Below are 26,995 nucleotides of genomic sequence, written 5' to 3' on the forward strand. Positions count from 1 at the left end.
CTGTGGCTAGCTTGTTTGAACGCTCGTGTAGTTTCTCATTCACAAAGAATGCAGTACATGGCACAGCCTCATTTTGGCTCATTTAAAGCTGTTTATTAATGTGAGCTCTTCTAAATGAGACAATAAATTAATTTTTAAAAACCTCTACGAACTATAGCCGAGTACAGCCAGTGCAGTTTGGATTTTCATTCAGTTTTGCAAGCAATTTTCATGAAAACATACATTTCTTTTAAATGCATATGATAAAAAAAAAAACTGATTCTACCTTTAAGAACAAACCAGCTAAATCCCAGAAAGACAGTAAGTAAACGTGTGTGGCTTCTGGTCTAATACTCTTATGCATGAAATACTTGCAATGTTTTTTTGTTTGTTTTTTTGCCATCTAGGGGTGGCATGTGAAGCAAAATGACTTTACAACAACACTTCCACATTCAGCTGTTCTCCAAAGATCACCCACCCACTCACCTGCTCTGAAATGACTGACAAGTAAAGGTACAGGTTCCCAGGATTCTGTGCAAATGTTCATCAAGACCATCGATGAGTTTTTGTTTATTCTTTAAAATTTTTTGAAGACTGCAGTCACCTCCCACTTTGCATATCCATCCTACTTGTGCAAGTCACTGTGACACCCAATTTTTATCAGGCTGGTATCTAATAGTCAGTTTTTTCCTTCAAACACGTGGTAAATGGGTAAATTACCAGCACCTTCCTATCATTATTAAACCTATCCCATTCCCTCTTCTTTGTCCAACTACAATAAAGTCAAATTGTCAAGATGCTTTCAGAAATTTCATTATGACTTTAAAAAAACAAGTCCTGTTTTAAGTTTTTAAACGCAGCATACAAAGAAATGCTTTTCCTTCTACTCAACACTAAATTATTTTTTTAAAAATGGCTCCAATCCGGAGGTGCAGCATGTCAGACCTCTGTGGCAAATAAATAATCTTAAAAAGCTTCTACTGATCCACAAGATCATCTGGTATCCCGCAGGTCTACAATAAATCAATAAAACCCCCGAAGTTAGCCATTGTTTAAATATTGATACTCTACGTGCATTTACATGAAACCAAAGAACAAGAAACAGAAAAAATAGAAACGCACTCGTTGGCTCTCAGAAACAGGCTTTGACCCCTGACACGGCGAGGTCGGGCTCGTAAAGCTGGGTGATATCCCTCTTGCTGGATGAGGGCAGAAACACGAGCTGAAACCAGATGTTAGGATCCTGACAGACAGCTGATTCATTATCGACACCGACTGCACTACAAGTCGTGAGCTGATTACCTTACAATGTGCCTTTTGATTTAAAAGACCTGTACTCTGTCAGCTGAGATCAAAGGCAGACAGCACAGAGGCTTACAAACAGAACCGCTGATAGACCTGAGGATGAAACACAAGAATAAATCATATCATCTATTGTTTGTTTAACAAGGATTCTTGTCTGCTGGCAGAAAAACTTTCCAGGCCATGTTTAAAAAGTAAAGCTAACTTTTTCATGTGACATCCGATGCTTTTTCAGATTTTGAGCTTCTCACTAACACCCGAGAGAAACATCCTCTTGATAAAACACACACAAGCTCCTAAATCTTCTTAATCTCTGGGAAATAAGTCCATCTGTTGTGCATTTTGAACCCACACACGAGCCGATGATGTGACGATTTTAAGGTGAATGATTTTTCCTACACTCGTTGGCATCTGGAGTTCCCCAAAGGAAACAGATCAGAAGTCTGCTTCAAGTGTTTTAACATTTTTTTGCAACACATACTTCCACCCTGAAAGAACCAAGACAATTTACAGATTTACAGTCAGGCTTGAAAAGATTAATAAATTATTTTTTGCATCTCAGTGGATTGGGCAGCCCAGCTCACACTGTGCTATACTTTTTTGCATTTGGGAGTCATTAAATCAGTGCAGTGAGGCATGTTTATCAAATCCTCTGAACTTTCTTCATCAGTATCAAACTTATTATCTCCGTGTCATCCGCCTGCAGCCATGAAAGAGCAGCATCACACAGAGAGAATTTGAGAAAGGAATGACACGGCCTCCTTTTCCCACAAAAATCATCCTCTTAAAACGGCCAGAAAGCTTCTGCACAAGCGCCTCCCTGTGCTCACCGCAGGACCAAAAAGACCTGTGTCATGCTACGCAGTAGAGAGCAAAGCACACACAGGGGGGCCGATGCCTCCAAATCGACCGGAGCGAATCCATCCTAGTCAAAGCTCATCAGAGCTCACACTTGGCATCGGGGATCTGGTCTCAGGCTGACGGGGGCTGGAGCCTTTTTGGCCTCCGTGCAGCCAAGGCAGGAAGGAAACAGTGGGCTAAAGAGGCGGCCGAGACCTTTACGGAAGACGCTGTTGGAGAGGCTGTAGATGAGACAGTTGCAGAAGCTGTTGCTGATTGCCAGCCACGTTGTGAGGAAGGACGCCACCTCGTGGTGATATAGGCCGGCGCTCTCTAGGAGGAAGTAGAGGATGTACGGCATCCACAGCACATAGAAGACACTGGTGATGCGGAAGAGCACCATGGCATAGCGTTTGTCCGGGCAGCCTTCGCAACGCTCTCCCCGCTCGCCTTTATCACCCTCGGTCTGCGGGCTGAAGCGGGCTTGGCGTTGGGAGATCTCCCTCGTATGCTGCCGGCAGATCCGGAATATACTCCCATAGGTGAAGCAGACAGTAAGTGCAGCTGGTGCGTAGAGCAGCGCCACAATGAAGGTGCTAAATGCCGGGTTGGTTTTCCAAGAGAGTGCGCACCACTTAAATATGTCCCCATGATAACCTGGTTTCCCCCAGCGGAAAAACGACGGCAGGAAAATCAAAGCAGAGTAAACCCAAATGAGCACGATGCACACCCTCAGGCGGCATGGGGTGACTAGCGTGGTGTACGACAGCGGTCGCGTGACGGCGATGTAGCGGTCCACGCTGATGCAAGCTAGCGAGGCCATGGAAACACTCTTCAGCACAGAAACCATGTAGCCGAATCCCTTGCAGGTGAGCTCCTCATTCAGGCCTCGAAGGTAGTGGAGGAGCGACATCGAGGGCACGAGGCAGCTGACGCCCACCAGCAGATCGGCGTACGCCATGGTTTGGATAAAGTGGCTGGTGGTGTGGTGGTGCAGCAGCGGGGCACAATGGAAGACAAAGATCACCACCAGGTTGCCAGCGATGATGAGCACAGTGAGGAAGAGGATGACAACCACCTCCAGCACGCAGGTATCCATGCTGTGGGAGTAACCCATGGAGCCCAGCAGGCAGAACGAGGGCGAGCCGCTTTGGTTCGCATCAGAGGAAGAGTTCATGTTTGGACTGGAGAAGAGGGAGGGAGGAGAAGGGGGCGGTTTCAGCTCAACGCAGCCATCATCCTGTCATCCAAGTCTCTTTATTTTTTTTTAACCCTGAAGTTGCAGCTCCAAAAACAAAGCATGCCCCTGTTCTTCTATATCAGCATCTTTTCTCCCTCAGCGGGCAGCGAGCCTGTCCTTAAAGTAGCAGTAATCCATCGGTGCATGCAAAACGCAGCCGGCCACTGCTGCTGCTGCTGCTGCTGCTGCTGGGGGTGAAATATGTGCATGTGTGCCACCTCGAGAGGCAGAAAAAAAATTCCCCAATGTAGGACAAGAGATGCCCGTCTAGTGGTGCAGTGCAACCCGTCCTCCCTCTCGCAGCTGTTTATCATACCCCCCTCCCTTGACTACAAATCCCGAGGTAAGCACTGTTCTCCAGCGGGCAGGAACCAAACAATTAAAACATTGAAAAAATAAATAAAAAGAGCCATCCTCTGGCACTCTTCAAATGCCGGCAAAAGGGTAAAAACAGGGAGAGGAAAACGATCCCAAAATTCCCAGCAGCTTCTGTGTGCCGGCACTGAATGCTTCCTCAGCAAAGAAAGTCAAGGCGGTCCAATCAGACGGCACATCTGAAGGTAGAAGCCTCGTCCGCGGGTCATTAAAACACAGATTTCCAGTGTCCTAGAATCCTGGAGGCAGGCAGGGCAAACATCCAAAGGTGATGGATAATGTCACTGGGAGCGCTTCTTGTCAGGCTCGTGGCGGCTGGTCGACTTCCAGTGTGTGTGTGAAGATGGAGAGATGTGTAGTCATGAGTGTGAGACAGAGAGAGATGAAGGAGGTAGACGGTGAACTGCTTCTCCTTTCTGCTGTAGTGGCGATACAGTGATGATGCAGCGCTGCCACTGCTGCTTTCCTCTCCTCCCCCTTCACTCACTCGCTCTCTCTCTCTCTCTCTCTAACACACACACTTTCCTTCCCTTTCCACTCATTTCACTCTCTCTCTCTCTCTCACACACACACACACACTTCGCTTCCCCTCCTCCTCCTCTGTCCATTTTAATTTTTTACTTCTTTCTGCCTCCCAGTGTCCCCACTCTTACTGTGCCACAATTACAGAACTGAGAAGAAAAAGTTTTAAATAAGCTTCAGAGCAACTGAAATTTATTATATATACAAGAAAATATCTAAAATCCATAAGAAACTCACAAATGTTAAGCAGAAATCATGATTATGGCCTGGTGCAAATTCCATCGGTGTGAGGATCATTTGTTTTGTAAGGCATCTATCGGATTTTATTGATGCTTGAAATTAAGGATGTGAGACTTTGATTGCATGGCTGCTTGATAGACTTCACATCCGCTAATGTGAGTCACCGAGGGAGATCTTTTAACAGTGTTTGTGGTAGACGTGTCATAAGAGGAAACACAGGAAACGGACGATTAACTTCCAGAGGGTAGCGGGTTTGTTAAAAGCTTATTTTGCTCTTAATTTGAAGTTTTGAAATAAACTCCAAATTAAGAGAAGAAAAACCCATCATAAGATGCCTGCCAAGTGGTGACCTGCTTCTACAAAGAGTTTGGCTTGTAGTGTTGCTTCTTTTTAATTTTATTGAAGGAAGTAATAGGCACATATTAAGGCTTTCAGTAAAGACCACCCAAAGGTTTCTGCTTATAAATAAAAAGCAGCTGAGCAGCAGGTGAAGCTGCCAACATTTAAAATAATAACTCCAGACACAACAATTGGGTAACATCCATCTTTGTTCACTGCTGCACTGTTTAAACAATTAATACTACAATATACACTCTCTGACCACTTCATTAATCGCACCTATTGCTGTCAGAACCGTTTAAATTCTTTGTGACATATAATGAAGTTCTTTTGAAGCATAAATTATTCATTACAGTCTCCATTTTCTCTAATCATCTTCTCTGCTCTCGTTCTTCCTTTGAGTCCCTTTCAGTATTACTCTAACCCCCCTGCAGTTCTCTGTAAGCTTCATTTTCATGGACCTCCATTTTGCTCCTAACAGGAAGCTCCTCCCCCTTCCACATCTGCTACCCAATAAACATCAAGCAGGATCCCCTCTGTACAGAGACCATACTCAACCCAACCACATGCACTCCGCACTCTCCCTAGCAGCTACACCGATCACATATGAACTACATATGTGCTCAGAGGCACTGCAAGCAGAAATGTGTGTAAACAACACACAGGACAGTTTCTAATGGATGATTAAAATTTCTACAGATCATGCTAAATGTAGAACAAACACAGGAAAAGATGAAAGGAAAATAGGGATGCAAGAGAAAGGAATGAAGACTGGCATGGAAAAAGACGAAGCACAATAGACCTGATTTTTTAATTTTTTGGACCCAAAACACAGAAACTACAATAGCATTTCAGAAAATCTGAATCCAGCTCTAAATCAGAATTCATTGGTCATAAAAATCTTTATATTTTATTTTACACTTAAATTATTGTTTATATTTAATCAAAAAGGTATATAAAAAAAGTCCTATAAAATTACTAATTTGGCAAAATTTAAGTGAACTTACCTTGATGATGTCTGCTGTGTGAGCGGAATATCAAGAACACAAACTGATATGGTATAAAGCAGCGGTCCCCAACCCCCGGGCCTCGCACCGGTACCGGTCCGTGAGTCGTTTGGTACCAGGCCGCAAGAGTTGAGGCTCAGGTGTGAAATGTATGGTTTTCAGGGTTTTCATTGGTTTTCAGTGTTATTTTGTTATCGTTTTTATCGTTAACTCGGTTTTCCTGGGTCTTTTCAGGTGTGTTATGAATAAATTTTCTTTTTTTCGGTACCGGTACTAGTTTCATTTTGTTGTATTTATCCGCGACACCTTAAAGGCCGGTCCGTGAAATTATTGTCGGGCATAAACCGGTCCGTGGCGCAAAAAAGGCTGGGGACCGGTGGTATAAAGCACCAAAAGAGAATACAAAGACAAGTGAAACAATATCCAAATATTCTGGCGCAGCTCTACTATCTGCTTAAGCATTCAAAAAAACAAACTAATCAACTAGTTAACCCACAAAGTTAAAAACAGTCAGTATGTATGTAAAATAATCTGAATTAATTGTTTGGCAGCCTTTTGTGACAACTACTGAAGTTGTGTTAGTGTGTTTTAAACAAATTTCTCCTTTGATGCATTAAATTATCATTACTCTTAGAGTTCACATATAAGCAACATTTGCAACGCAGAAGAGTGCGTGTGCGCGCGTGTGTTCTTACTATCTTGTTGGGGGCCAAAATCTGAAATTTACTATACTGGTGGGGACCAACAGGCCTTGTGGGGACCAAACTCCAGGTCTCCACGAGGTTGAAGGCATTTTTCACACTTAAAATGTGTTTTCAATGTCCGGGTTACAATTGGGTTATGGTTAGATTTAGGGTAAGTGATAGGCATTCCTTTTATGATGGCTAGGGTTAGGGTAAGCGGCTAGGGAAAGCATTATGTCAATGGGACGCCCCCACGAGGATAGCAAACCAGACGAAATACCACACCTGACATTAGAGAAGAATAGAATTAGAGTAGAATATAAGTGCACATTTGGAAAGATATTTCTTCATCTCATCTGTAATGTTTTCTTTCCTAAAGTTGTTTCTGTTAACGAGACATAAATGTGTCTTCATCCTGGAAATGACTGTTTCATTCTCACCTGAGCACTACTGAGGTTTTACTGTTTGAGCCACACACTGTGCATTATGGAATCTGGAAAGTCCAATCCTGGTTTCATGCTAAACTCCTAGGCTGCCCTCACCTTTCTTCTTTGTTGCTCACACCAAGTCACAAACACGTAAATGAAATTTTGGACACAATGTAACTGCTCTGCATATTTTAAATGTTTTACCCACAAAATCTTTTCCACTTTTTTAAGATTCTTCTTGCTGCTTGTAACTGTCACACCAACACTTGCTCAGATGTTTTTAGGCTACTATAAAATAAGAAGCCCATGTCCTATATGCGTCATTACCATACGGTGCAGTCTGCTGATTCACCACATCAAACCAAAGCATCTCTTGTGATATTTGGTGCAGGAAGAACTGGAGGGGTCACTGCAAGAATGTTGGCTCCTTCCAGCCTAATGGTGGGGAACAGAGACATCATTCAGACACTGTTTGTTTTCCTGGTACCATATGGTGAGCACTCGCCACCATGTTAGTGTCTATTTTTGCTTTCATTTCCAGGTCAAGGGTCAGAGGTGCCACATCTGTCAGACTTGTGAGGCTGAATGTTGAGGTACCTGAATAAGCACCCGCGTTATCTCAGTTGTAAAGTTGTTGTAAAACATCAATGTGAACACAGACATCAGCGCCTCGTTGGTGTTGCCAAGTCAACACAACAGCAGTAAACATCAAGCAGGCCGACGGGGGAAAGCCACCTTGTGACTGATTGTTTGGAAAAAGAGAGCTTGTGATCCTGAGCCTGCTGGAGGCCGATTTGAACATCAGCACATTTTTCTTTAATTATGAATGCAAAGTTGCTGTTGGACAGCACTGTCAAAGACTTAAAAAACTACAGTGGTAAATGAACATGATTCATAGTTGGAGAGCACACACTACACTTCTTTGTCAGGTTACCCAACCAATACAGAGCGGAAAAAACTGGACTTCTTGCATAACAGCACAGACTTTGATTGCATTATGATATATGAGAGAATAATGTGATCCGAAATGGCATCCAAGTTACTCACTTGGCATAAACAAGAGGAGAAAGAATTAGGCATAGGAGTTCAACAATTAACAGTAATATTACGTAATGTTTACAAGACTGATTGAGACCTGCTATGATGGTTTGGAGACGATGAACATTGAACATCATTGAACAGCTCAGGTTTAGCAGTTTGAAGACAAAATTAGAGTGCAAGCCTGGGATGTTTTGGACATGTGCAGAGGCGGATATGTTGGGCAAAGGATGTTGACTATGGCAGCAGGAGGAAAAGAGGAATATGGCACTGGAGGGTTCGTGGATCTAGTGAAGGATTACATCCAGAGAATAGGTGTGCTGACAGCAAGGCAGGAGTAATTCTTGTTATAACCAAGGTAGGGCTGGGCGATATGGCCTAAAATCCATATCGCGGTATAATTTGAAGCATGTGTGGTAACGATATATATCGCGATATATTCTTTTCTTCTGTATCACGTATTTTACACACTATATGGCACATTTAAAATCCTTTAATTTTCTCAAAAATCAACAGTGTAACTTATGTATGGATTCTGGTTGTGCTTACTCACCTCGAACCGATTTTATGTGGCACACGGCGCTCAAAAATCTGTCCAAAAATGTTTTAGTACGACTTTGGTAAGCTATGAAGCCGCACCGCTTGATGGATTGCCTTAGTCAGGAGCCTTGCAGAGTAATCTGGGTCCAAAACTCCGTCTGCTTCAGGTCCCAAAGTCAAACAAACACTGTGGCATCACTGAGAGTTAAAAACTGTCTAAATTCTTTCATTTTTAATAAAATGAGCAGCATTGCTGCTTTACCAGGTGTAACAATTAAGTTTAACATCCAAGCATCCATGAAAACAGAATTTATTAAATTCAACGGAGTTAGAAGTTAGCAGGAAGTTAGCTCGCTAGTTTCCACCTAAACATGATATAGCATGTTCTGACTGAGAGATTCCCATGATGCTTTGAGTATTTCTGCTTCAGTCACCTTTCTCACTCACTGTGTTAATAGACCTCTCTGCTGATTCACACTTGTTATTAATCTGACTCTTTTCCACAGCATGTCTTTATCCTGTCTTCCTTCTCTCACCCCAACTGGTCGCAGCAGATGGCCCCGCCCCTCCCTGAGCCTGGTTCTGCTGGAGGTTTCTTCCTGTTAAAAAGGAGTTTTTCCTTCCCACTGTCGCCAAAGTGCTTGCTCATATGATTGTTGGTGTTTTCTATGTATGTAATGTTATAGGGTCTACATTACAATATAAAGTGCCTTGTGGCGACTGTTGTTGTGATTTCGGTCAAGTTTATTTATTTTGGTGTTGTATAAATAAAATTGAGTTGAATTGAAAATTGAATTAAAACATCGGGGCTTTATGGAAACACAACTGAATTGAAAATAAAATATACAAAAACATCGTGTAACAAATTTGTCCTAAAACTGTCTTAAAACTAAACAACCAAAAACAAACCCACTCAAATAATTAAGAATTCTGTCAATATCTTTGTTCAAAACTTTGAGTATATTTTTATTTATTAGGCTGATAATAAGCTGAAGTCATGTTTTTATACTCAATTTTGAGCCAGCACACTGGACCTCTCTAGGAAGTCAGAAATTTAATTTCAACCACTAAAACAAATTTTTATGTTTAGGAAAGCAAATAACTGTAATTTGGGATCTTAATTGAAAAAACAGTAATGTGCTTTAATTTTTCCCCTCTGCTTTTTTGTAAGATAGTAAATTTGAAAATTACTGGATGATAAGAGTAATTATATTTTAGCATTAAAAACACACATATTCTAGAAACATAAGAAATTGTTTTAGTAATTACCAATACTGTTTATTTAGGGTAGCTTGACACCCTACATTGGGTGGTGTTCTATTTGGTGGGGAATTTGTTAAGCACTGTAAATAAAAACTGATTAGAAACTAGAAAAAAAAAAAAAAAACATAAATATGCACCAGTCTTCATAGATGTTCTTCTTTCTGTATTGAACAGGCCTGTCAGTACAGTTGCTGTGTCCGTGGATGCTTCTCTGCATGTATCAAACAGAGTCTGGTGCCTTATTTTTCTGCAGACTTTTGATGACATTACTCATCTTCTGTTGTTGGATTTATCCTTTGTGCGTTGTCATACCCTGGGGCTGGAGATATATCTTCTTATATTGGCAGTGGTGGTATTATTTGATAGTCACAATATCAGTTTTGACCTGTTTAAAACCTAACGACCCAGCAGTGGGACGGTAAACATCACTCCTGAGTAACCCCCTGCTGCAGCTGACCTTTTAGTCTGCACTTGAGCTGTAACAGAGGCAGGAAAATTAGCTCAACCTTTGTACATTACCTCTCATCCACCCTTGTTTAACAGCTACTTACAACCTTTTTTTAAGCTGATGAAGGGAAGGCATACGCTGCTTATTATGTTTAATCTCCTCAGTGTATATATTTCCTTTTTGGCAGGCACTGACCATAGGGAATATATTTATTTTGACAGAATGTTTAGGTTAATCATGGTCTTCGGTTGCTCCCTCTGATTGGTGAAGGTAGAACTGAAAGATAGAAAGAAAGACTCTAGTGTTTTAATATTTTTAACTTTTTTGCAGATAATTGTTTAATTTGACATGAAGTATGTACAGAGACAGAAAGGCACAGTAAGCAACAAGTGCAAAGTTGCCCTCATGTGATATGTTCTTTAATAATTCGGACAGTTAATGCCCTCAACCCAGGAGACTTCTTAGAAATCTGGCCCATGGCCTATGGGTTGTGATAACTTGGGACTCATTGGCTTCTTTGTTAGAGATTCTGGAAAATTGAGCAAGCCAACTTTCCAGATAATCACAGTTTTTACATGAATCATTTCAAGTCAGTTATTTCAAAATAATCACAGAAACAAACCAAATGGGAGTAAATTATTACTAAGTGTATCTAAATCTGGGTCAGCTTGTTTGTTGACCTAATTGCCGTGCATATTCATCAGTCCACAGTCTGGGTATGTGCTGACTTTCACTGTGGTCAGGCTGTTTTCTAATGATACTCAAGAAGGCCAGTGCAGAGGGCTGAAGGCATGTTTGCAGTTCAAAGTGTCACAGACATACAGCAAAAGACTATTCTTCTTTTCAATTCCCAAATGATTTATTATACAGATTAATGAGGACCTATCATAATGTTTTTATTCTTGGAGTCTACTAGAATACCAATGCATGATTCAAAGCTGAAAATTATTATTATTTTATTATTATTTATCTTTTACTCAGTTCACCCTCTGTCAGAAACAAGATGTTTTAGTTTCCTAACATCTCATTTAAAGCAACTGTCTCCTGATTGGCTGCCCTTCGTAATCAGACACAGGTGGGTTGGGCTTCTGTGCTTTAAATGTCAACATTATGGTTGTCCCATTTGTATGACACAAACTTGTCACAAAGTGTTTAGACAAGTCTGAGCCTTTGGCTAAAAAAGTTTACTTGTGCATACACTGACATGATTATTGGCCTTGTTTATGTGCGCATCCAGCATTGCGACAGGAAATGATGCCTGTTGACAGTGGGCCATTTATATGGTTACACCGTAATAACATGGGAATGGTTAATACAACATAGACAACATAGCCCAACATAGCTTCTCTGCTTAGGCTGCTGCCCCCGCGACCCGGCCCCGGATAAAGCGGATGAAGATGGATGGATGGTGATATTAAAGTCCTGTTTGTGGCACATTAGTATATGTGAGGGGGCAAACTCCTCAAGATGGGTGGTGACCATGGTGGCCATTTAGAAGTCGGCCATCTTGGATAGAACCCCAAAGATAAAAGTCTAAGGGGGTCAGATCGGGAGACATTGGGGGCCATTCAACTGGCCTACGACATTCAATCCACTTTCCAGGAAACTGTTCATCTAGGAATGCTCGGACCTGGCACCCATAATGTGGTGGTGCACCATCTTGCTGGAAAAACTCAGGGAATGTGCCAGCTTCAGTGCATAAAGTGGGAAACGCATCATCATGTAGCAATTTCAAATATCCAGTGGCCTTGAGGTCTCCATTGATGAAGAATGGACCCACTATCGTTGTACCCCATATACCACACCAAACCATCACTTTTGTTGGTCCAACAGTCTTGGAGGGATCCATCCAATGTGGGTTAGTGTCAGACCAATAGCAGTGGTTTTGTTTGTTAACTTCACCATTCACATAAAAGTTTGCCTCATCACTGAACAAAATCTTCTGCGTGAACTGAGGGTCCTGTTCCAATTTTTGTCTTGCCCATTCTGCAAATTCTGTTCGCCGATCTGGGTCATCCTCGTTGAGATGCTGCAGTAGCTGGAGTTTGTAAGGGTGCCATTTGTGAGTAGCTAATATCCGCCGAAGGGATGTTCGACTAATGCCACTCTTGTTATCTGGCTTCATGGACAGATAGAGCTGGGTGACATCTGCATAGCAGTAAAAATGTATGCTGTCTTCTGATGATACTGCCTAAGGGAAGCATGTATAATGTAAACAGAATTGGTCCTAGCACTGAACCCAGTGGAACTCCATAATTAACCTTAATGTATGAAGAGGACTCTCCATTTAATTTAACAAATTGGAGTCTATTAGATAGATACAATGATAAAAATCACTGCAGCACAGTACCTGTAATATCTACAGCATACTCTAATCGCTTTAATAGAATATTATGTTCAACAAACGCTGCACTGAGGTCTAGCAGGACAAGCACAGACACGAGTCCACTGTCCAAGGCCATAAGAAGATCATTTGTAACCTTCCCTAAAGCTTTTGTTGTGCTGTGATGAGCTCTGAATCCTGACTGAAACTCTTCAAATAAGCCATTCCTCTGCAAATGATCTGTTAGCTGTTTGACAACTACTCTTTCAAGGATTCTTGAGATGAAAAGAAGGTTGGAGATTGGCCTATAATTAACTAAGACAGCAGGATATCGATGCATTATTGATTTTAGTTTAGCTTTTATTAGTTTACCTTAGCTTTTTTCAGTTATTAGAATATGAAGCCTACTTGTCAGGGGCAGATTTTAGAGGTTCACAACAAAAACAATGCTGTGTAAACCCAGCTGATTCGCGGTCATGTATTCATCCTGAAGTAAACAAACACCAAAGCCTCACCAGCCTTTGACCAAACTGACCAAAGACTGAAACTAAAGGTATTTGCAGTACAGTTTTTAAATTGAATCTTATTAATACACAATATTGTTTAATCTAGTACTTTTTTCCCAGCATTCTAGTTTTTTGTTTGTTTGTTTTTATTTCAGCTACCAAAGTGTTTCATCACACCTACTTTCAGTTTAGTTTTACATAACTGTAAAAATCATAAAAGGCATGTTATTAAAACTACCAAAGAAGGGCATCCTAGACCTCTCCATCCACATTAGCTGACCAGAGTCAGCATTGGACTCTAGCAGGAAGGGTTCAGATGGTGCAAAGGATATGATGAACAAACCTTTGCTTTTCACAATATCCTCGAGGAATCTGAAGCATTGTCTGGAATCGATTGCATTTCTCTGCATCAACTTCAAAGACCTCAATTTAGTAAATGGTAAATAGACTGTTACTGCTATAGCACTTTTCTACTCTGAGTACTCAAAGCACTTTCTACTGCAAGTCTTGTTCACCTAGTCACACATAGTCACACTTGCACCCTGACTCAGGCTGCATTATCTTCCCCAAGGATACCTTGACATGTATGCTAGATTTAACCATCCCATTGGTAGAAAACTCGCTCTACTTCTTAAGCTATGGTCGCCCCATCTGACAATATTAATCTTATGAGCCAGTTTTACCAAAAGTTCAAGTGTAGCATCATCTTATAAAGTTCACAGATTGACATTGACTGAGAATCAAAGTAAGGATGGCTGTAGCTCAGGAGGTAGAGCAGGTCATCTGCTGATCGAAAGGTTGGTGATTCGATGTCTCCATGCTAAATATCTTTGGGCAAGATACTAACTCTAAGTTGCTCTGATGCATCCATTGGAGTGTGAATGTTAGTTTGAAAGCACTGAATGCATGGAGTGAATAGGTGAATGGGTGGCATGTTGTATAAAGTGCCTTGGGTGCTATGTAAGAAGTCCATTTACCAAAGTATTTCATTGTGATGTCCACAGACATGGTTATGTGTGAAACCACAGCAAATGTACAAAGTAGTATATAGTAGGTTAAGTTTGAGGACCTGAATTATTAATAAACATAATTAGTAACAAGACAAGTAGCAAAACAGTTGGCGATAGGAGAAAAACGAGCATCTCACCAAAACACGGTTACAGTTACATCAAGCTTGAACTTAAAAATCAAAGATACAGACATAAACACAGTCCTATTTCCTCTAGTCTAATCCTTTATCCAGTCTCATTGGGCTTAAAAATCCATTTTTCAAGGTTAATTTGACCAGAAGAGCAGCAGAGACTGTAACAAATATAAACATAAATTTAAAAAATAACACATGGCACAGAGTGAACACAACATCCAGATCATATGCAATAAGATATCATGAACGAGAGCAATTTCCAGAGCAATGACAAAGAGGATCACTTCCCTAGTTCTTTATAATGTCCTAAAACGCCTCCACAGTAATCACTTGTGATGGCTTCAGATCGTACGGCAGATTATTCCAGGAAACAGAAAACGCATGTTTAAAAGCATTTTTTCCTGATTCTGCTCTGACTCTGGGGGTCAAAACAGGGCTCTTTGAGACCAAAGGTTGTGTGACTATTGTTTTTACCATAATCAGTATATCCTCAGATAACAGTCAAGCAGAGATTTATAATTTCCCACACGTGTGACTAATAAAAGTTATCTTATCTTATATAAAAAAAACCATGTAAAGGGAAAGTGTGGCCTCACAGAGACAAGAGCATACAGAGAACAGAGTTGTGAGATGATAATGGATCAGACACACATAATAATTTTACAAACTGCAGAGTTGCAATGAGCAACTGAATCTAAAAGTAATAATTCGATTTAATGCATTAAATCGCCTTCATTGGCAAGCTACTGATAATTACTCTGACCTGAGATTATCGTCCATCCGCATGACCTTAAGAGAGAAAGTAATCTGCTACCTTAAAGAGTGCGTGTTAAGCTCACCCGGCCAGAGATCTATCTGTTATTAGCAAACTTACAGGAGAAGGACGGGCCAATGGGACTAAAGAGAGGATCACCCAACCCTTCTTCTTATCCAACATCCCAAAAGGTCACCGTTTCATAAAGGGAACTCCTAAATCATGCAATACAGACTAATTAACTTAAGTGATTAAATTACCTATACAACTACAACAACTACAAACCATCAATAGCTGCTGAATTGTTCGTTCGAGTTCTTATTGAACCTTCAGTCATTTTTGGACTGACGGCAGCAGGTAGAAGAATCTTTTCTTTATTCTTTAAATAAGTAATGAAATAAGTGTTCTCATCTGAAATCATGAGGGATGGCTGTGTGAATGATCACATATTAGTCAAATGTACACTGTTAACAAGCTCACTTTTTTTCCACCGGCTCATACATGATTCATGATGTCATAAATTCACGCTGATATTTTTTCCCCCCGTTTTAAACCACCCTCTCTGTTTTTTACCCCCTCGGAGAAACATTGTGACCTGCGAGAACTCCAGTTAAAATTGAATTAACCTCAGGCACATGGTTCATTAGTGGAAGGCCTGCCTGGTGCCATAGGCAATTAGCTTTTACAGTCCGAGTCTGCACAGTCAGTTCTGTGTTCTGGATGTCACACAGACACACACAGAAACACACAAATGCAGGATGCAGCCTATTAGCATCAAAAAATAGAGAAAACAAAATCTAACATGTCACATCCTCTTGGTTTTCAAATCCTTCGGTTCTTCTGAAGTGAAGCCTTACTCCTGATCAGAGTAGATTTGCATCTTTGAAGCATTTCCTCTTCTGGAAACAGCAGAGGAAGTAAGATAGAGACACACACAGCGAATCAGATGTTGTCCAGGTGCTGGCCCACCTTTAATAGGAGTCTCGTTCTGCTCACTGCAAGCTAGAAGGCCGCTCTAACCAGAACCTGTACATGATGGAGAACTGCTGCTGTGAGCTCAGGTCAGCATAGCTCACCAGACTGCAGAGCAGACGTGGGGAGTTCCTGCTGCAGTGAGCGCAGAAAGAATCAGGAACTGACTGCAGCAGACTTTTTGCACCATTACTTATTGACACATAATGGAAATGGTATTATTCAGGCCAATCACATAATGTTCATAACTGCAGCTTCTCTAATGTCCACTTGAGGATGTCTTTAAAAGAGAGTTAATCCTCACAGACTCCCATGGTATTGTCCTAAATTTACAGCACAGTTAATCATGTTACTGCCTCACAAAAAAAATAAGTTTGATCTCGGCGGAAAGTTTCCAACTTCATAACAACTCTGAAGAATTTTTTCTAACTCATTCACCTGAGATAGCCACATAGTGACTCTGACAGCTGCCCCATGGTCACATCAGGCTCCCAACATGGCAGCAGCTAAAACATAAATGTTCAAAACCATTCACATCCATCTTTAATACTCACTATGGGAAATCCAACTTGGACACTACTTGGGCTGCTCTCTCTCCCCCTTCCCTTCCTTCACTGTTTCAGGAATTCTTAATATCAACATAGACAAGCTTCAGAAATGTGAACCTAAAGGTTTGCAAATATGGAGCTCAAGCTAAAAACGTAAAACTAACAAGCTCACAGTGAATAGCTAAAACTAAAGCAACATGAATCCTCACGACCCTCAACATTTTGACAGTGAAGTAACCGTCCAAAGACTCTGCTTGAGTTGTAAAATATACAGACCTGATGTGCTGACAAACATGACAAATGATGAGGGAATGAAGGACACTAAAAGAAAACAGGTAAGCAGACAGTACAGCAATGATGGAGTTGGAGTAAAATAAAAAAGAATTACACTAGACCTGCTATTAAATAGTTCCTGCACCTGCACCCAACACCAAAAGTGTTGGGTGCATTTAAGTTTTTATTTATGATTTTGAAGCCTAGTATTTAATCAGCAATCAGGTTGACACTAAACTGGCCAACTATTTTCATGACCAAATAATATTTCTCTAAGCAATGGTGGTAAAATGTTGATGCCTTCCTTGTCTTCAAGAAAACTTCTTCATCTTTAGATAAATAGACAGACGTTTTCTATCATTTTCTATATACTCTATTAAATTGTTAAGGTTAAACAGCTGAACACAAAATGAGGCTGTTTTGAAGCCAGATTTTGTCAGACTGTTTGTAGTTAAAAAGGGAAAAAAATCTGACCATAAACATCCTTTAAACCGTTTAAAACTAAACGTTGCCACAGAAGTCACAAAAGCTGACTCTGTGTTGAACTCCCCACCAGCTGCTGAGCAGTGCAGTCACATCATGCAGGGTTTGTTATGTTCCTGGCAGTGGTTTACATTTTCTGAAAGGTGTCAGCAGATAAAGGTCAGAGGTCAGCGGTGTTCATGTAAACCTACCTGAGTGATGTGGACCAGAAGACAGAAACAGTCACTGTGACTGCTTAATGAAAGTCTTAAACGGAGTTAAGGTTAGATTAGAGTTTTCTATAAGTTTGTTTTTGCACAAAAAAAGCTTAATTTAATATAGTAGTAATAAAGGGTTTGCTCATTTCAGTAATAAAGGGTTTGTTCATTCTATGAGAATGTTTAGCTTGGTTTTTATTAAAAACAAAATGCTTTGGAACTTTGTGAAGGCAGCTGACTCAAGTCAGAAGTGGGAAGTGACGAGGTACAAACACACTAGGGATGGGAATCAATGCAAATTTAGCAATTCTGATTCCATTATCGATATCACTTATCCGTTTTATTTCTTATCGATTCTCATTGGATTCTCATTAGCTTCACTTTGAGAGCCACCACTATCGTTAAGGCATCAAGCGAATTAATTGCATGCCTTGCACTATACATGCACTAATTACTCCCAGGAGAAAGTAATTTGTTATACCACTTGTTACATTACTTTGGCATTTCTCTGTAAAATGAACTGACAAACACAGTCTCATAATTACCATTTAATAATATAAACATATAGGCTAGAGTCTCACAGACCAATACATATTCCTATCATAATGAGGACACACATATAATCTTTCTCTTAGCATTTAGGTATGAACACAAAGCACAGAGCAAATATGGGAACAAGCACAAAGAGTCTTCAAAGCAATCGCCATGGTGACGCTGGAAACACTGATATTCGTACTTCAGAGTCTATACCAGGGGTGGGCAATCTCAGTCCACGAGGGCCGGTGTCCCTGCAGGTTTTAGATGTCCTCGAACCAACACAGCTGATTTAAATGGCTAAATTAGCTCCTCAACATGTCCTGAAGTTCTCCAGAGGCCTGGTAACGAACTAATCATGTGATTCAGGTGTGTTGACCCAAGGTAAGATCTAAAACCTGCAGGGACACCGGCCCTCGTGGACTGAGATTGCCCACCCCTGGTCTATACAGTCTTTCAAATCCCATCGTAAAGCTCACTTTGTTATGTTGGCTTTTAATCAGAGTTCATTTTGAGTACCATCAGTTGTTTTTGTTTATATTAAATATAATGTATCTGCTTCACCTCATGTCTTATTCTTCTGTATTTATTTTTATATGGTTTCCTCTTGTTCATCAACTAACTTGCGATGCACTGTGGTCAACTTGCTTTTAAATGTGCCATAGAAATACAATTGACATTGACCTTGAAATTTTACCAGAGCATCTTTTTAAGTGCCTGTACTACTTCTTCACTATACAAAAACTTACTTTTTCCAATTATAAATGCTGTATTGATTGTTAACAGATTTGACTAATCCTAAAAAACTGATTATACGCTAAAACTGAGACGTTTATTTCAGCTCACGCACGTTTGGAGGGTTTCATGGATACTATATCTTGGAATACATTAGATCTCTTAGTAGCACCTGAGCATTAGTTAAATGCCAGAGCCTGCCGGAGCAATATTGTCCACACCTTTATGACCAGTACCCATCATCTGACGGCTCATTCTGCTGCTCATTTCAAACTGATTTCTTGAACATGAAAAAAGAGTTTAAATAAGTGAGTGGGTTCATCACCATCATTCACCTCCTCATTATCATAAGCTGAGTGGAGCTGAGGAGTTTGGTCATTCAGGACCTCAGAGCAGACCCACTACTCCTTCACGTCAAAAGGATCCAATTGAGGCGATTCGTATTTCAGAAACTGCTGATCTACTGTGATTTTCCCACACTACCATCTCTACGGTTTACAAACGTCAGAAAAAAAGAAAATATCCATGCAGTGTCAGTTCTCTGAGTGAAAATGCCCGGTTGATGTTCAGATCAGAGGAGAATGGACCACTTCAAGCCTATATGATGGAAACAGAAGCTCAAATAACCACTTAGTACAACCAAGCTATGCAGAAGAGCATCTATTCACGTTAAACCTTGAAGCAGCTGAGCTACAGCAGCAGAAGACCAGACCCAGTGCCACTCCTATGAGCTGAGAACAGAAAACGCAATAGAAGACTGGAAAAATAAATGCTGCCCGGTCTGATAAGTCCTAATCTCTGCTGTTATATTCAGATGGTATTGTCAGAATTTGGTGTGAACAACATGAAAGCATGGATCCATCCTGACCACAGTTTACCCATCTTTTGATGCCTGTTTCCAGTATGATAACGCATTATAAACAAAGCTCATCTCAAACTGTCTTCTTGAACATGACAATGAGTTCACTGTACTCCTGCGGCCTCCACAGTCACCTGATCTGAATCGAACAGAGAACCTTTGGGATGTAGTGAAATGGAAGATTCACATTATGGAGTGTGTAAGTGTATTTTTACTTTCTGCTCACTGATACCAACAAAAATCAAATGAAAAAAGACAAAAACTAAATCAATATCTGCAGTCAACATTAATTATTCCTCATTATAGCCGTCTAAAATAACACCAGTATCTCTGTTGATCTTACAATCGTGTGCGTGTTATACCTACGGAGCAGTAAGAAATATAAAAGAGTGGAAGCCACCCTCTACACATTTTTGAAAATCTTGTGTTTAATGGGAGAAACATGACAATTATATTCTGAAGCAAATGTCTAAATAGTTTCTAAGCATTCTTGGACAAAACATTCCACGAATTGGACAAAGAAAAGAGCTGATACTTCCAAGTTTGGTTTGTTTGATATGAAAGCATCCACTGAATGCCTTTAACTTAATTTAATCATGACTTGGAAATTCTCCACCACTGCAGCTGCTCACCGAACCAACATAATAACTTAATAATCATAATTGCATTGCATTGTTTAAGTGGAGGCCTGTAGATTAGACAGCTCCCCGTGGGCTAAGCACACTTTTCCAAACGGGCGTTTCAGCTAATGGTTCCCTGGAAAGAGCGCTGTGCTAAAGGCTGATAAATGAGCACCTCCATTTATGGCACTCAGCACACACAAACACACTTGCGTACACACACAGCTGGCAGACAAGCACTAATTTTAGTTTTAATTAAATTCACCACCTCTTGAATTCATCTCAGGGTTGTGATTAAGAACAAAAGCTGCGCTGTGAAACAATCACGGCTGATTTCTCCTTCACAGCTCAGAAACACCTCTGCTGTTCCCCATGACTGATTTTCAGCTGAAGTGTGCAGTGAGGGGAGGAGACCAGTGTGTATAACAGGCCTGTGTTTTTAAGACTTTTTTCTTAGCAAGAAGCACATGTGTGGGCATGTGTTCATGAAGACACCATGTGTTTGCATGCTTGAGTGTGGATACCCGTCCATCTCATGCATTGTGCTTTCAGCAGCCACCGTTATTGTCAAAATTGGCCTGGGTTCCTGCACTATTAAAAGCCCCAAATCAATGCTTTTTTAAGACCTTTTTAAGACTTCAATTAAGGAAATGCACTTGTGAAATGATGACATATTGACCCAGTTTCCCGCGCTTGGATGGAGCCTCTCGTTTTTTTTTTTTCTTCAAATTGTGCCGCATTTCCTTGTCTTTTGGTTTTTTTAATAAACACAAGCACCCAAAAACCATTCAGTTGCCATTTGGAGCCTCTCTAGCTTATTATTCATGCCTAGCACATCTTTAAGCTAACTCACAGTGTGCATGCAATATTCCAGACACCAAAAATTCAACGCCAAATATTCAGAAAACAATCGAACTCAGGCTGAATAAAGTTTAAGTGAAGACGTATGTCTGTGAAGGTTCTCAGTCATCCAGGTCATCGTAGTCAAAGGAGCTTGCAAAGAAAAGCGTCTGGACTTCTTTAAGTTACTTGAAGACGTTTCACCTCTCATCCGAGAAGCTTCTTCAGTTCTAAGGTCAAATGGTGGAGAGTCCCAGATATAAACCTAGTGGGAGTTTCCCCCCACAGAGGGACAAAAGGACCCCCTGATGATCCTCTAATCGCCTGAGCTAAGGTGTGGAACTGGGTGTGGGTCCCAATCAGCCAGAGTTTTGGGTGAGTTCATTGTGAAACCTGGCCCCACCTTATCATGCGAATTCCTGAGGTCAGATGGACCAGGGTGTGAGTGGGCGTTAAGGCGTCTGGGAAGGGATCTCAAAACCGGATTATAGATGGCAGAGAGTTGGTGTCGTAAACCACCGCCTCTGTTCAAAGATGGTCGCTCACAGTGGACATAGATGGCTTCTTTCACTCCTCTTTCAAACCATCTGTCCTCTCTGTCCAAAATGTGAACATTGGCATCCTCGAAAGAGTGTCCTTTATCCTTAAGATGCAGATGGACAGCTGAATCTTGTCCTGTGGAGGTGGCTCTTCTGTGTTGTGCCATGCGCTTGTGAAGTGGCTGTTTGGTCTCTCCAATGTAGAGGTCTGGGCATTCCTCGCTGCACTGTACGGCATACACCACATTATTAAGTCTGTGTTTTGGCGTTTTGTCTTTCGGGTGAACCAGTTTTTGTCTGAGTGTGTTGCTGGGTCTGAAGTACACCGGGATGTCATGCTTGGAGAAAACCCTCCTGAGTTTCTCAGAGGGTGATGGGAGTCAAACAGTCGTCCTTTGTGTCTTCCCTTTGTGTCTTCACCAGGGAAGACACAAAGGACGACTGTTTGCCTTTCCTGGACTGCACTGTGCACATTGAAGAGAATGGCAACCTCAACATCGAAGTTTACCGGAAGCCCACACACACACGGACCAGTACCTCCTGTTTGACTCCCATCACCCTCTGGAACACAAACTTGGAGTAATTAGGACCCTACACCACCGGGCAGAACATGTTCCCTCTAAGCCTGAAGGGAAAAAGAAGGAACACACACATGTAAAGGAAGCACTCAAAACGTGCGGCTATCCTAAATGGGCGTTCGTAAAGTCAACAAAGAGGCACAGAAAAGAAGATCAGACACCAGCGAGGGAGGATAAGAAGGACGGACGCAACAACATTGTCATCCCCTATGTAGCCGGTGTATCAGAGAAACTCAGGAGGGTTTTCTCCAAGCATGACATCCCGGTGTACTTCAGACCCAGCAACACACTCAGACAAAAACTGGTTCACCCGAAAGACAAAACGCCAAAACACAGACTTAACAATGTGGTGTATGCCGTACAGTGCAGCGAGGAATGCCCAGACCTCTACATTGGAGAGACCAAACAGCCACTTCACAAGCGCATGGCACAACACAGAAGAGCCACCTCCACAGGTCAAGAATCAGCTGTCCATCTGCATCTTAAGGATAAAGGACACTCTTTCGAGGATGCCAATGTTCACATTTTGGACAGAGAGGACAGATGGTTTGAAAGAGGAGTGAAAGAAGCATCTATGTCCACTGTGAGTGACCATCTTTGAACAGAGGCGGTGGTTTACGACACCAACTCTCTGCCATCTATAATCCAGTTTTGAGATCCCTTCCCAGACGCCTTAACGCCCACTCACATCCTGGGCCATCTGACCTCAGGAATTCGCATGATAAGGTGGGGCCAGGTTTCACAATGAACTCACCCGAAACTCTGGCTGATTGGGACCCACACCCAGTTCCACACCTTGGCTCAGGCGATTAGAGGATCATCAGGGGGTCCTTTTGTCCCTCTGTGGGGTCACTCCCACCAGGTTTATATCTGGGACTCTCCACCATTTGACCTTAGAACTGAAGAAGCCTCTCGGATGAGAGGTGAAACGTCTTCAAGCAACTTAAAGAAGTCCAGACGCTTTTCTTTGCAAGCTCCTTTGACTTTAAGTGAAGACATTAAGCTATGCATCAGGATTTTTTTCAGTGCAAATAATCCGAACTGGTAACAAGCTCTTAATGAGCAACTTCTTGCTGTGGTTTGGTTTCGGTGAATTCTTCCTGCTATATGTTGTTGTTTGCTACGGAGCCCCGCAGGGGACATGGGAGAAAAAAAATTAAGACGGACTTTCGCAAAACAAACTCGGGATCTTGCAAAACTTTTGCGAGATCTCGCAAAAGTTTCATACATCTCCGAAAACGTCAGAGAACTTATGTGATGTCTTGTAAACAGAGCAGATATCTGACGTTTACACATTCACGCCTCAAAATATCTTAAAAGTGTATTTTGTGACCCAGAAAGAGTAATATTACAACTAAGTAGCTGCCATCATTGTTGGAATTTAACTTTTGCGAGATCTTGCAAAAGTCTGTCTTAATTTTTTTTTCTCCCATGTCCCCTGCGGGGTTCCGTAGTTTGCCAATCAACGACCCTGGATATGACCTTTTATTAAGAACAATATAACCGTCATACTTTATATTAGGGTGACTACAGCTCTGTAGCTAGAAAAGAAGGTTGCAGATCATTATTTGTAATCTAGCCTATATTCACTAACCCTTCAAATATTGCTGATATTTAGTTTGTGTCCAATTTAAATACTTTAGTAAGAACATGGTATATCATCTAGCTATTTACTTACTGCTAGGTTCGAACTCAGCCGAATAAAATTCCTGGACATTAAACTTTTCAAAACACGTCTTTAGATGGCAACACACAGCCACAAACACAGCAACGTAACAAATGTTTGTTTTTTCTGCAGCAGAAAGAAACATATCACCCGAAGCATCAGAATATCCGATTCTACAAATCATCAAATACTGGTCAAGCTTTAATCCATGTGCTGGTTTCAAATATTTAAAACAATTTACCATTTTTACAACACTAATCAATAAGTGCACCGAGGCTCTGAGACATAAATATACTCAGTTTGAAACCAGAATAAGTTAAAACATCAATGTTCTGTCATGTGACTGTAGAACAGGGACTACAAGAGAAAGAAATGGAAAATGACAGTAATGACGGAAAGAAGGATTCATTTCAGTGACTATGATGTTAGGAAAAAAAACAAAAACAAAAAACAAAAAAAAAACACACACAGATGAGAAACTGAGGTCCCAGAGTGAAATATCTCATTAACTCCAGAGGTCAAATGTTACAGTACCTTGTGCCACATTTAGTGTTCTGTTAAATAAAAACCAGGTGTGTGCTAAAGCTGAACAGACCTGGAGATAAGTTGGGGCCTAAAAAGATTACAGGTCCCCCCCTGGGCTGGGTCTTGTTTGTAATGTATACTTGAGCAGAGGTTCCCAGGCGCTCCGGTCTGACCTACTTCCACAGTCCTGGCAGCTGAACTCAAGAACCCCTGCATCGACACCGCCCATCAGACTCCAGATGTGCTGATCTGAACTAAACTGGAAGCTATTTAACAATGCTTACAACATAAAATATTACTGTAATAAATCTTCATTTGGTCTAGCTTGCTTCTTTTACAGTAAAAACTGCACTTCCTCTAATGGCCACTGTGGTCTCTCAGGACAGTTTCCTCCTGTATAACAGCTATACAGTGAGCTTTTCTTCAAACATGAAATGTGAACTTCGGTGAATCTTAAAGTCAGTGGCATGGCTGCTTACACCGCTGTAGCTGCTAGCTGTATGCTAGGACTCACCTTCACTAACTTCAGTTTATTGTCACTGAGCCTTACCTTTCGATTGTGTTTTTATGTTTTTTGAGCAAGGAATTCTCTAACAAATCATAGCCTGAATGAGTCTAAGCACAACTCGTGGGGACTCTACTTCCATTCCTGTTTAACAGGAAGGTTACTAAGTGCAACCGTAACTGTTAAATATTAATTTATGTAACGTAGACACATGATTTTCACTGATTTAATCAAAGTTAATTTCTGTTTTACTAGAAATAGATTGTATGTAATATAATCAAAACCCTTTTCTTCTCACTCAGTAGGGGCTTCTAGCTCAGGAGTCATAGTTTGTTGTTTGAGAAGACCAGATTTTTTTTAAAAAAGCTCACTTTCCCTCTCATAAACAGTTTATCTACATTCATTCACATCATACAAACACCATGAATTTGTATTCTCTAGTGCATGCATGAGACAAACCCAGGCATGTCTGAAAGCCAGAGTCACGCGTCTTTTCTGATACAGATTTAGCATCTGATAAGGAACTACTTCAAAAAACTGTTCCTGCTAAAAGTGGAAACAACAAGGTTGTTTCACCACTTGAGGCAAGAACATAGTGTCAAGTACAACCTGGTTATGAAGGAAGTGATAGTGGTATGAAAATGACACAGCCATGCTGATGTGGTTACATCATGGAAAAGCAGTGCTTTAAGCAGCTAGTTATAATATCCTAGATATAAAATATTTCTCAGTGTTATTGTGTGAATATATGGCGCAAATATATAACGCAGGCATCTGATGAGTTACAAGCTTTAGCTACTTTAGCTGTTGATAAACTAAAGTGTAAATGAGTTATTTTAAACTTCATACTTCAAGTTTGCTGGAACAGAAACTGCAAATGTTCTTGAAATATCATGTCATAATTGTGAGGCTATATCGCTGCCCCCCAAGCATTAGCCAATTAGAAAAGAGAGGGATTGTCAAATAATAGTAATGGAGACACAATAATATTTGGAAACAACTTACCACTCTCACTCAGAAAAGAAACAACGACAATAACAAAAAACATGGACGCCTTTTGTAAATTCTGATTGGGTGGGCAGCCTTCAACACAAAAGCGACAGGGTCTAATTAGCAGGATTTTGTGGCCCAGCAATAAGAAAAATTAAAAACGTGAAAATCTGGTAAACTTACCTTTAATACTGCGACATTACTGCGACTTAAATCCGGACATAAAAGCCACTTTGTGAGGTCATTTAAGAGCTTGTAGCCTCTTTAGCTTGTTAGCAAACATTCCTCTTCGTGTTTTTCTGATATTCATTTCCTGTTATTTGTTTTGCTTATTCACTGTAATGGATTCAGTTAAAGGTCCGTCCGTATTTAATGAAGTCCCGCGTGACACCTGCGTCATAGACGCTGGCCCCTATATGAACTTTAACCTTTGGCAGGAAATACTCCCACAAAAGTTGAAACACGTCAAAAATACGTAGAAAAATAACATAATCTAAAGGTACATATGAAAAAGTGGATTTTTTTCCTTTTCTTTTCTTTTCTTACTTATTTTGCATTAAAAAAAAATCAAATAGCTGTGAGTTATCAAAGTGGTTAATCACCTAATCATTTCAGTTTAATATTTTATCATTTCTTCAATTTTTTGTTTCTTTTTGTGTTTTTAAAGGTGTGATTGGGTAGTATTTTTATAAGTAGTATTTTTTTTTTTAAAGTGTTATTAGTTGAAGAATGAAGGCGTACATAATTTTAAAAGTCTACGTATATTAAAGGAAGTTTTAAATTGCATTAATACATTTAGCATCTTTACATTACATCCACAGATCAGAGTAATCCTTTTTTATCTACTAATGAACCTTCATCCACTTAGTTTTAGCCTTTCCTTCTTTCTTTAAACCAATTTTCTGAGTGTTTAGAGCTTTTGGTTCACATTAGATTACTTGTACAAACACTGACTTTGTTATTTTAAATGTTGGCATGTTTTCATCCACCATTGCAGTAGTTTGTATATCACAGAAAGTAGAAGGAGAATAATAGAAAAATGGTATTTCCTGCAACCTTGAGCCCTTCACTTAGCTGACTGTTTAAGTCAGGCTGAAAATACAATGACAGTTTATATAAAACATTTAAACACAAACCTAAAAAAGGAGGTTTTAATGTAA

At 40.7% G+C, this 26,995-nt stretch overlaps 2 protein-coding genes across 3 annotated transcripts in view; both read right to left on the reverse strand.

Annotated features, from left to right (window-relative positions):
* Window positions 1-26,186, reverse strand: part of LOC148100334 (uncharacterized) — a 46,630-nt gene extending 20,444 nt beyond the window's left edge. Inside the window, exons 1-2 of one of the 2 annotated variants that reach the window (XM_087849445.1) lie at window positions 26,019-26,186; window positions 7,283-7,390 (exon numbers count right to left, since the gene is read on the reverse strand). In XM_087849445.1, the coding sequence (XP_087705571.1) occupies window positions 7,283-7,325 (43 nt within the window). In that variant the 5' untranslated portion in view covers window positions 7,326-7,390; window positions 26,019-26,186. Of the gene's footprint in view, window positions 1-7,282; window positions 7,992-26,018 lie in introns of those variants that run through there. The other variant, XM_087849444.1, reaches the window with a different exon arrangement.
* On the reverse strand, window positions 277-4,236 carry LOC102799434 (putative G protein-coupled receptor 21). The gene has a single exon (XM_006797692.3). It carries the CDS (start codon window positions 3,296-3,298, stop codon window positions 2,228-2,230), a length of 1,071 nt encoding a protein of 356 aa, XP_006797755.1. The 5' UTR covers window positions 3,299-4,236; the 3' UTR covers window positions 277-2,227.
* Window positions 26,187-26,995: the final 809 nt, after the last annotated feature.

Source organism: Neolamprologus brichardi, chromosome 12 (genome assembly GCF_056152115.1).
Source record: "Neolamprologus brichardi isolate AB-2024 chromosome 12, ASM5615211v1, whole genome shotgun sequence".
Taxonomy (NCBI): domain Eukaryota; kingdom Metazoa; phylum Chordata; class Actinopteri; order Cichliformes; family Cichlidae; genus Neolamprologus; species Neolamprologus brichardi.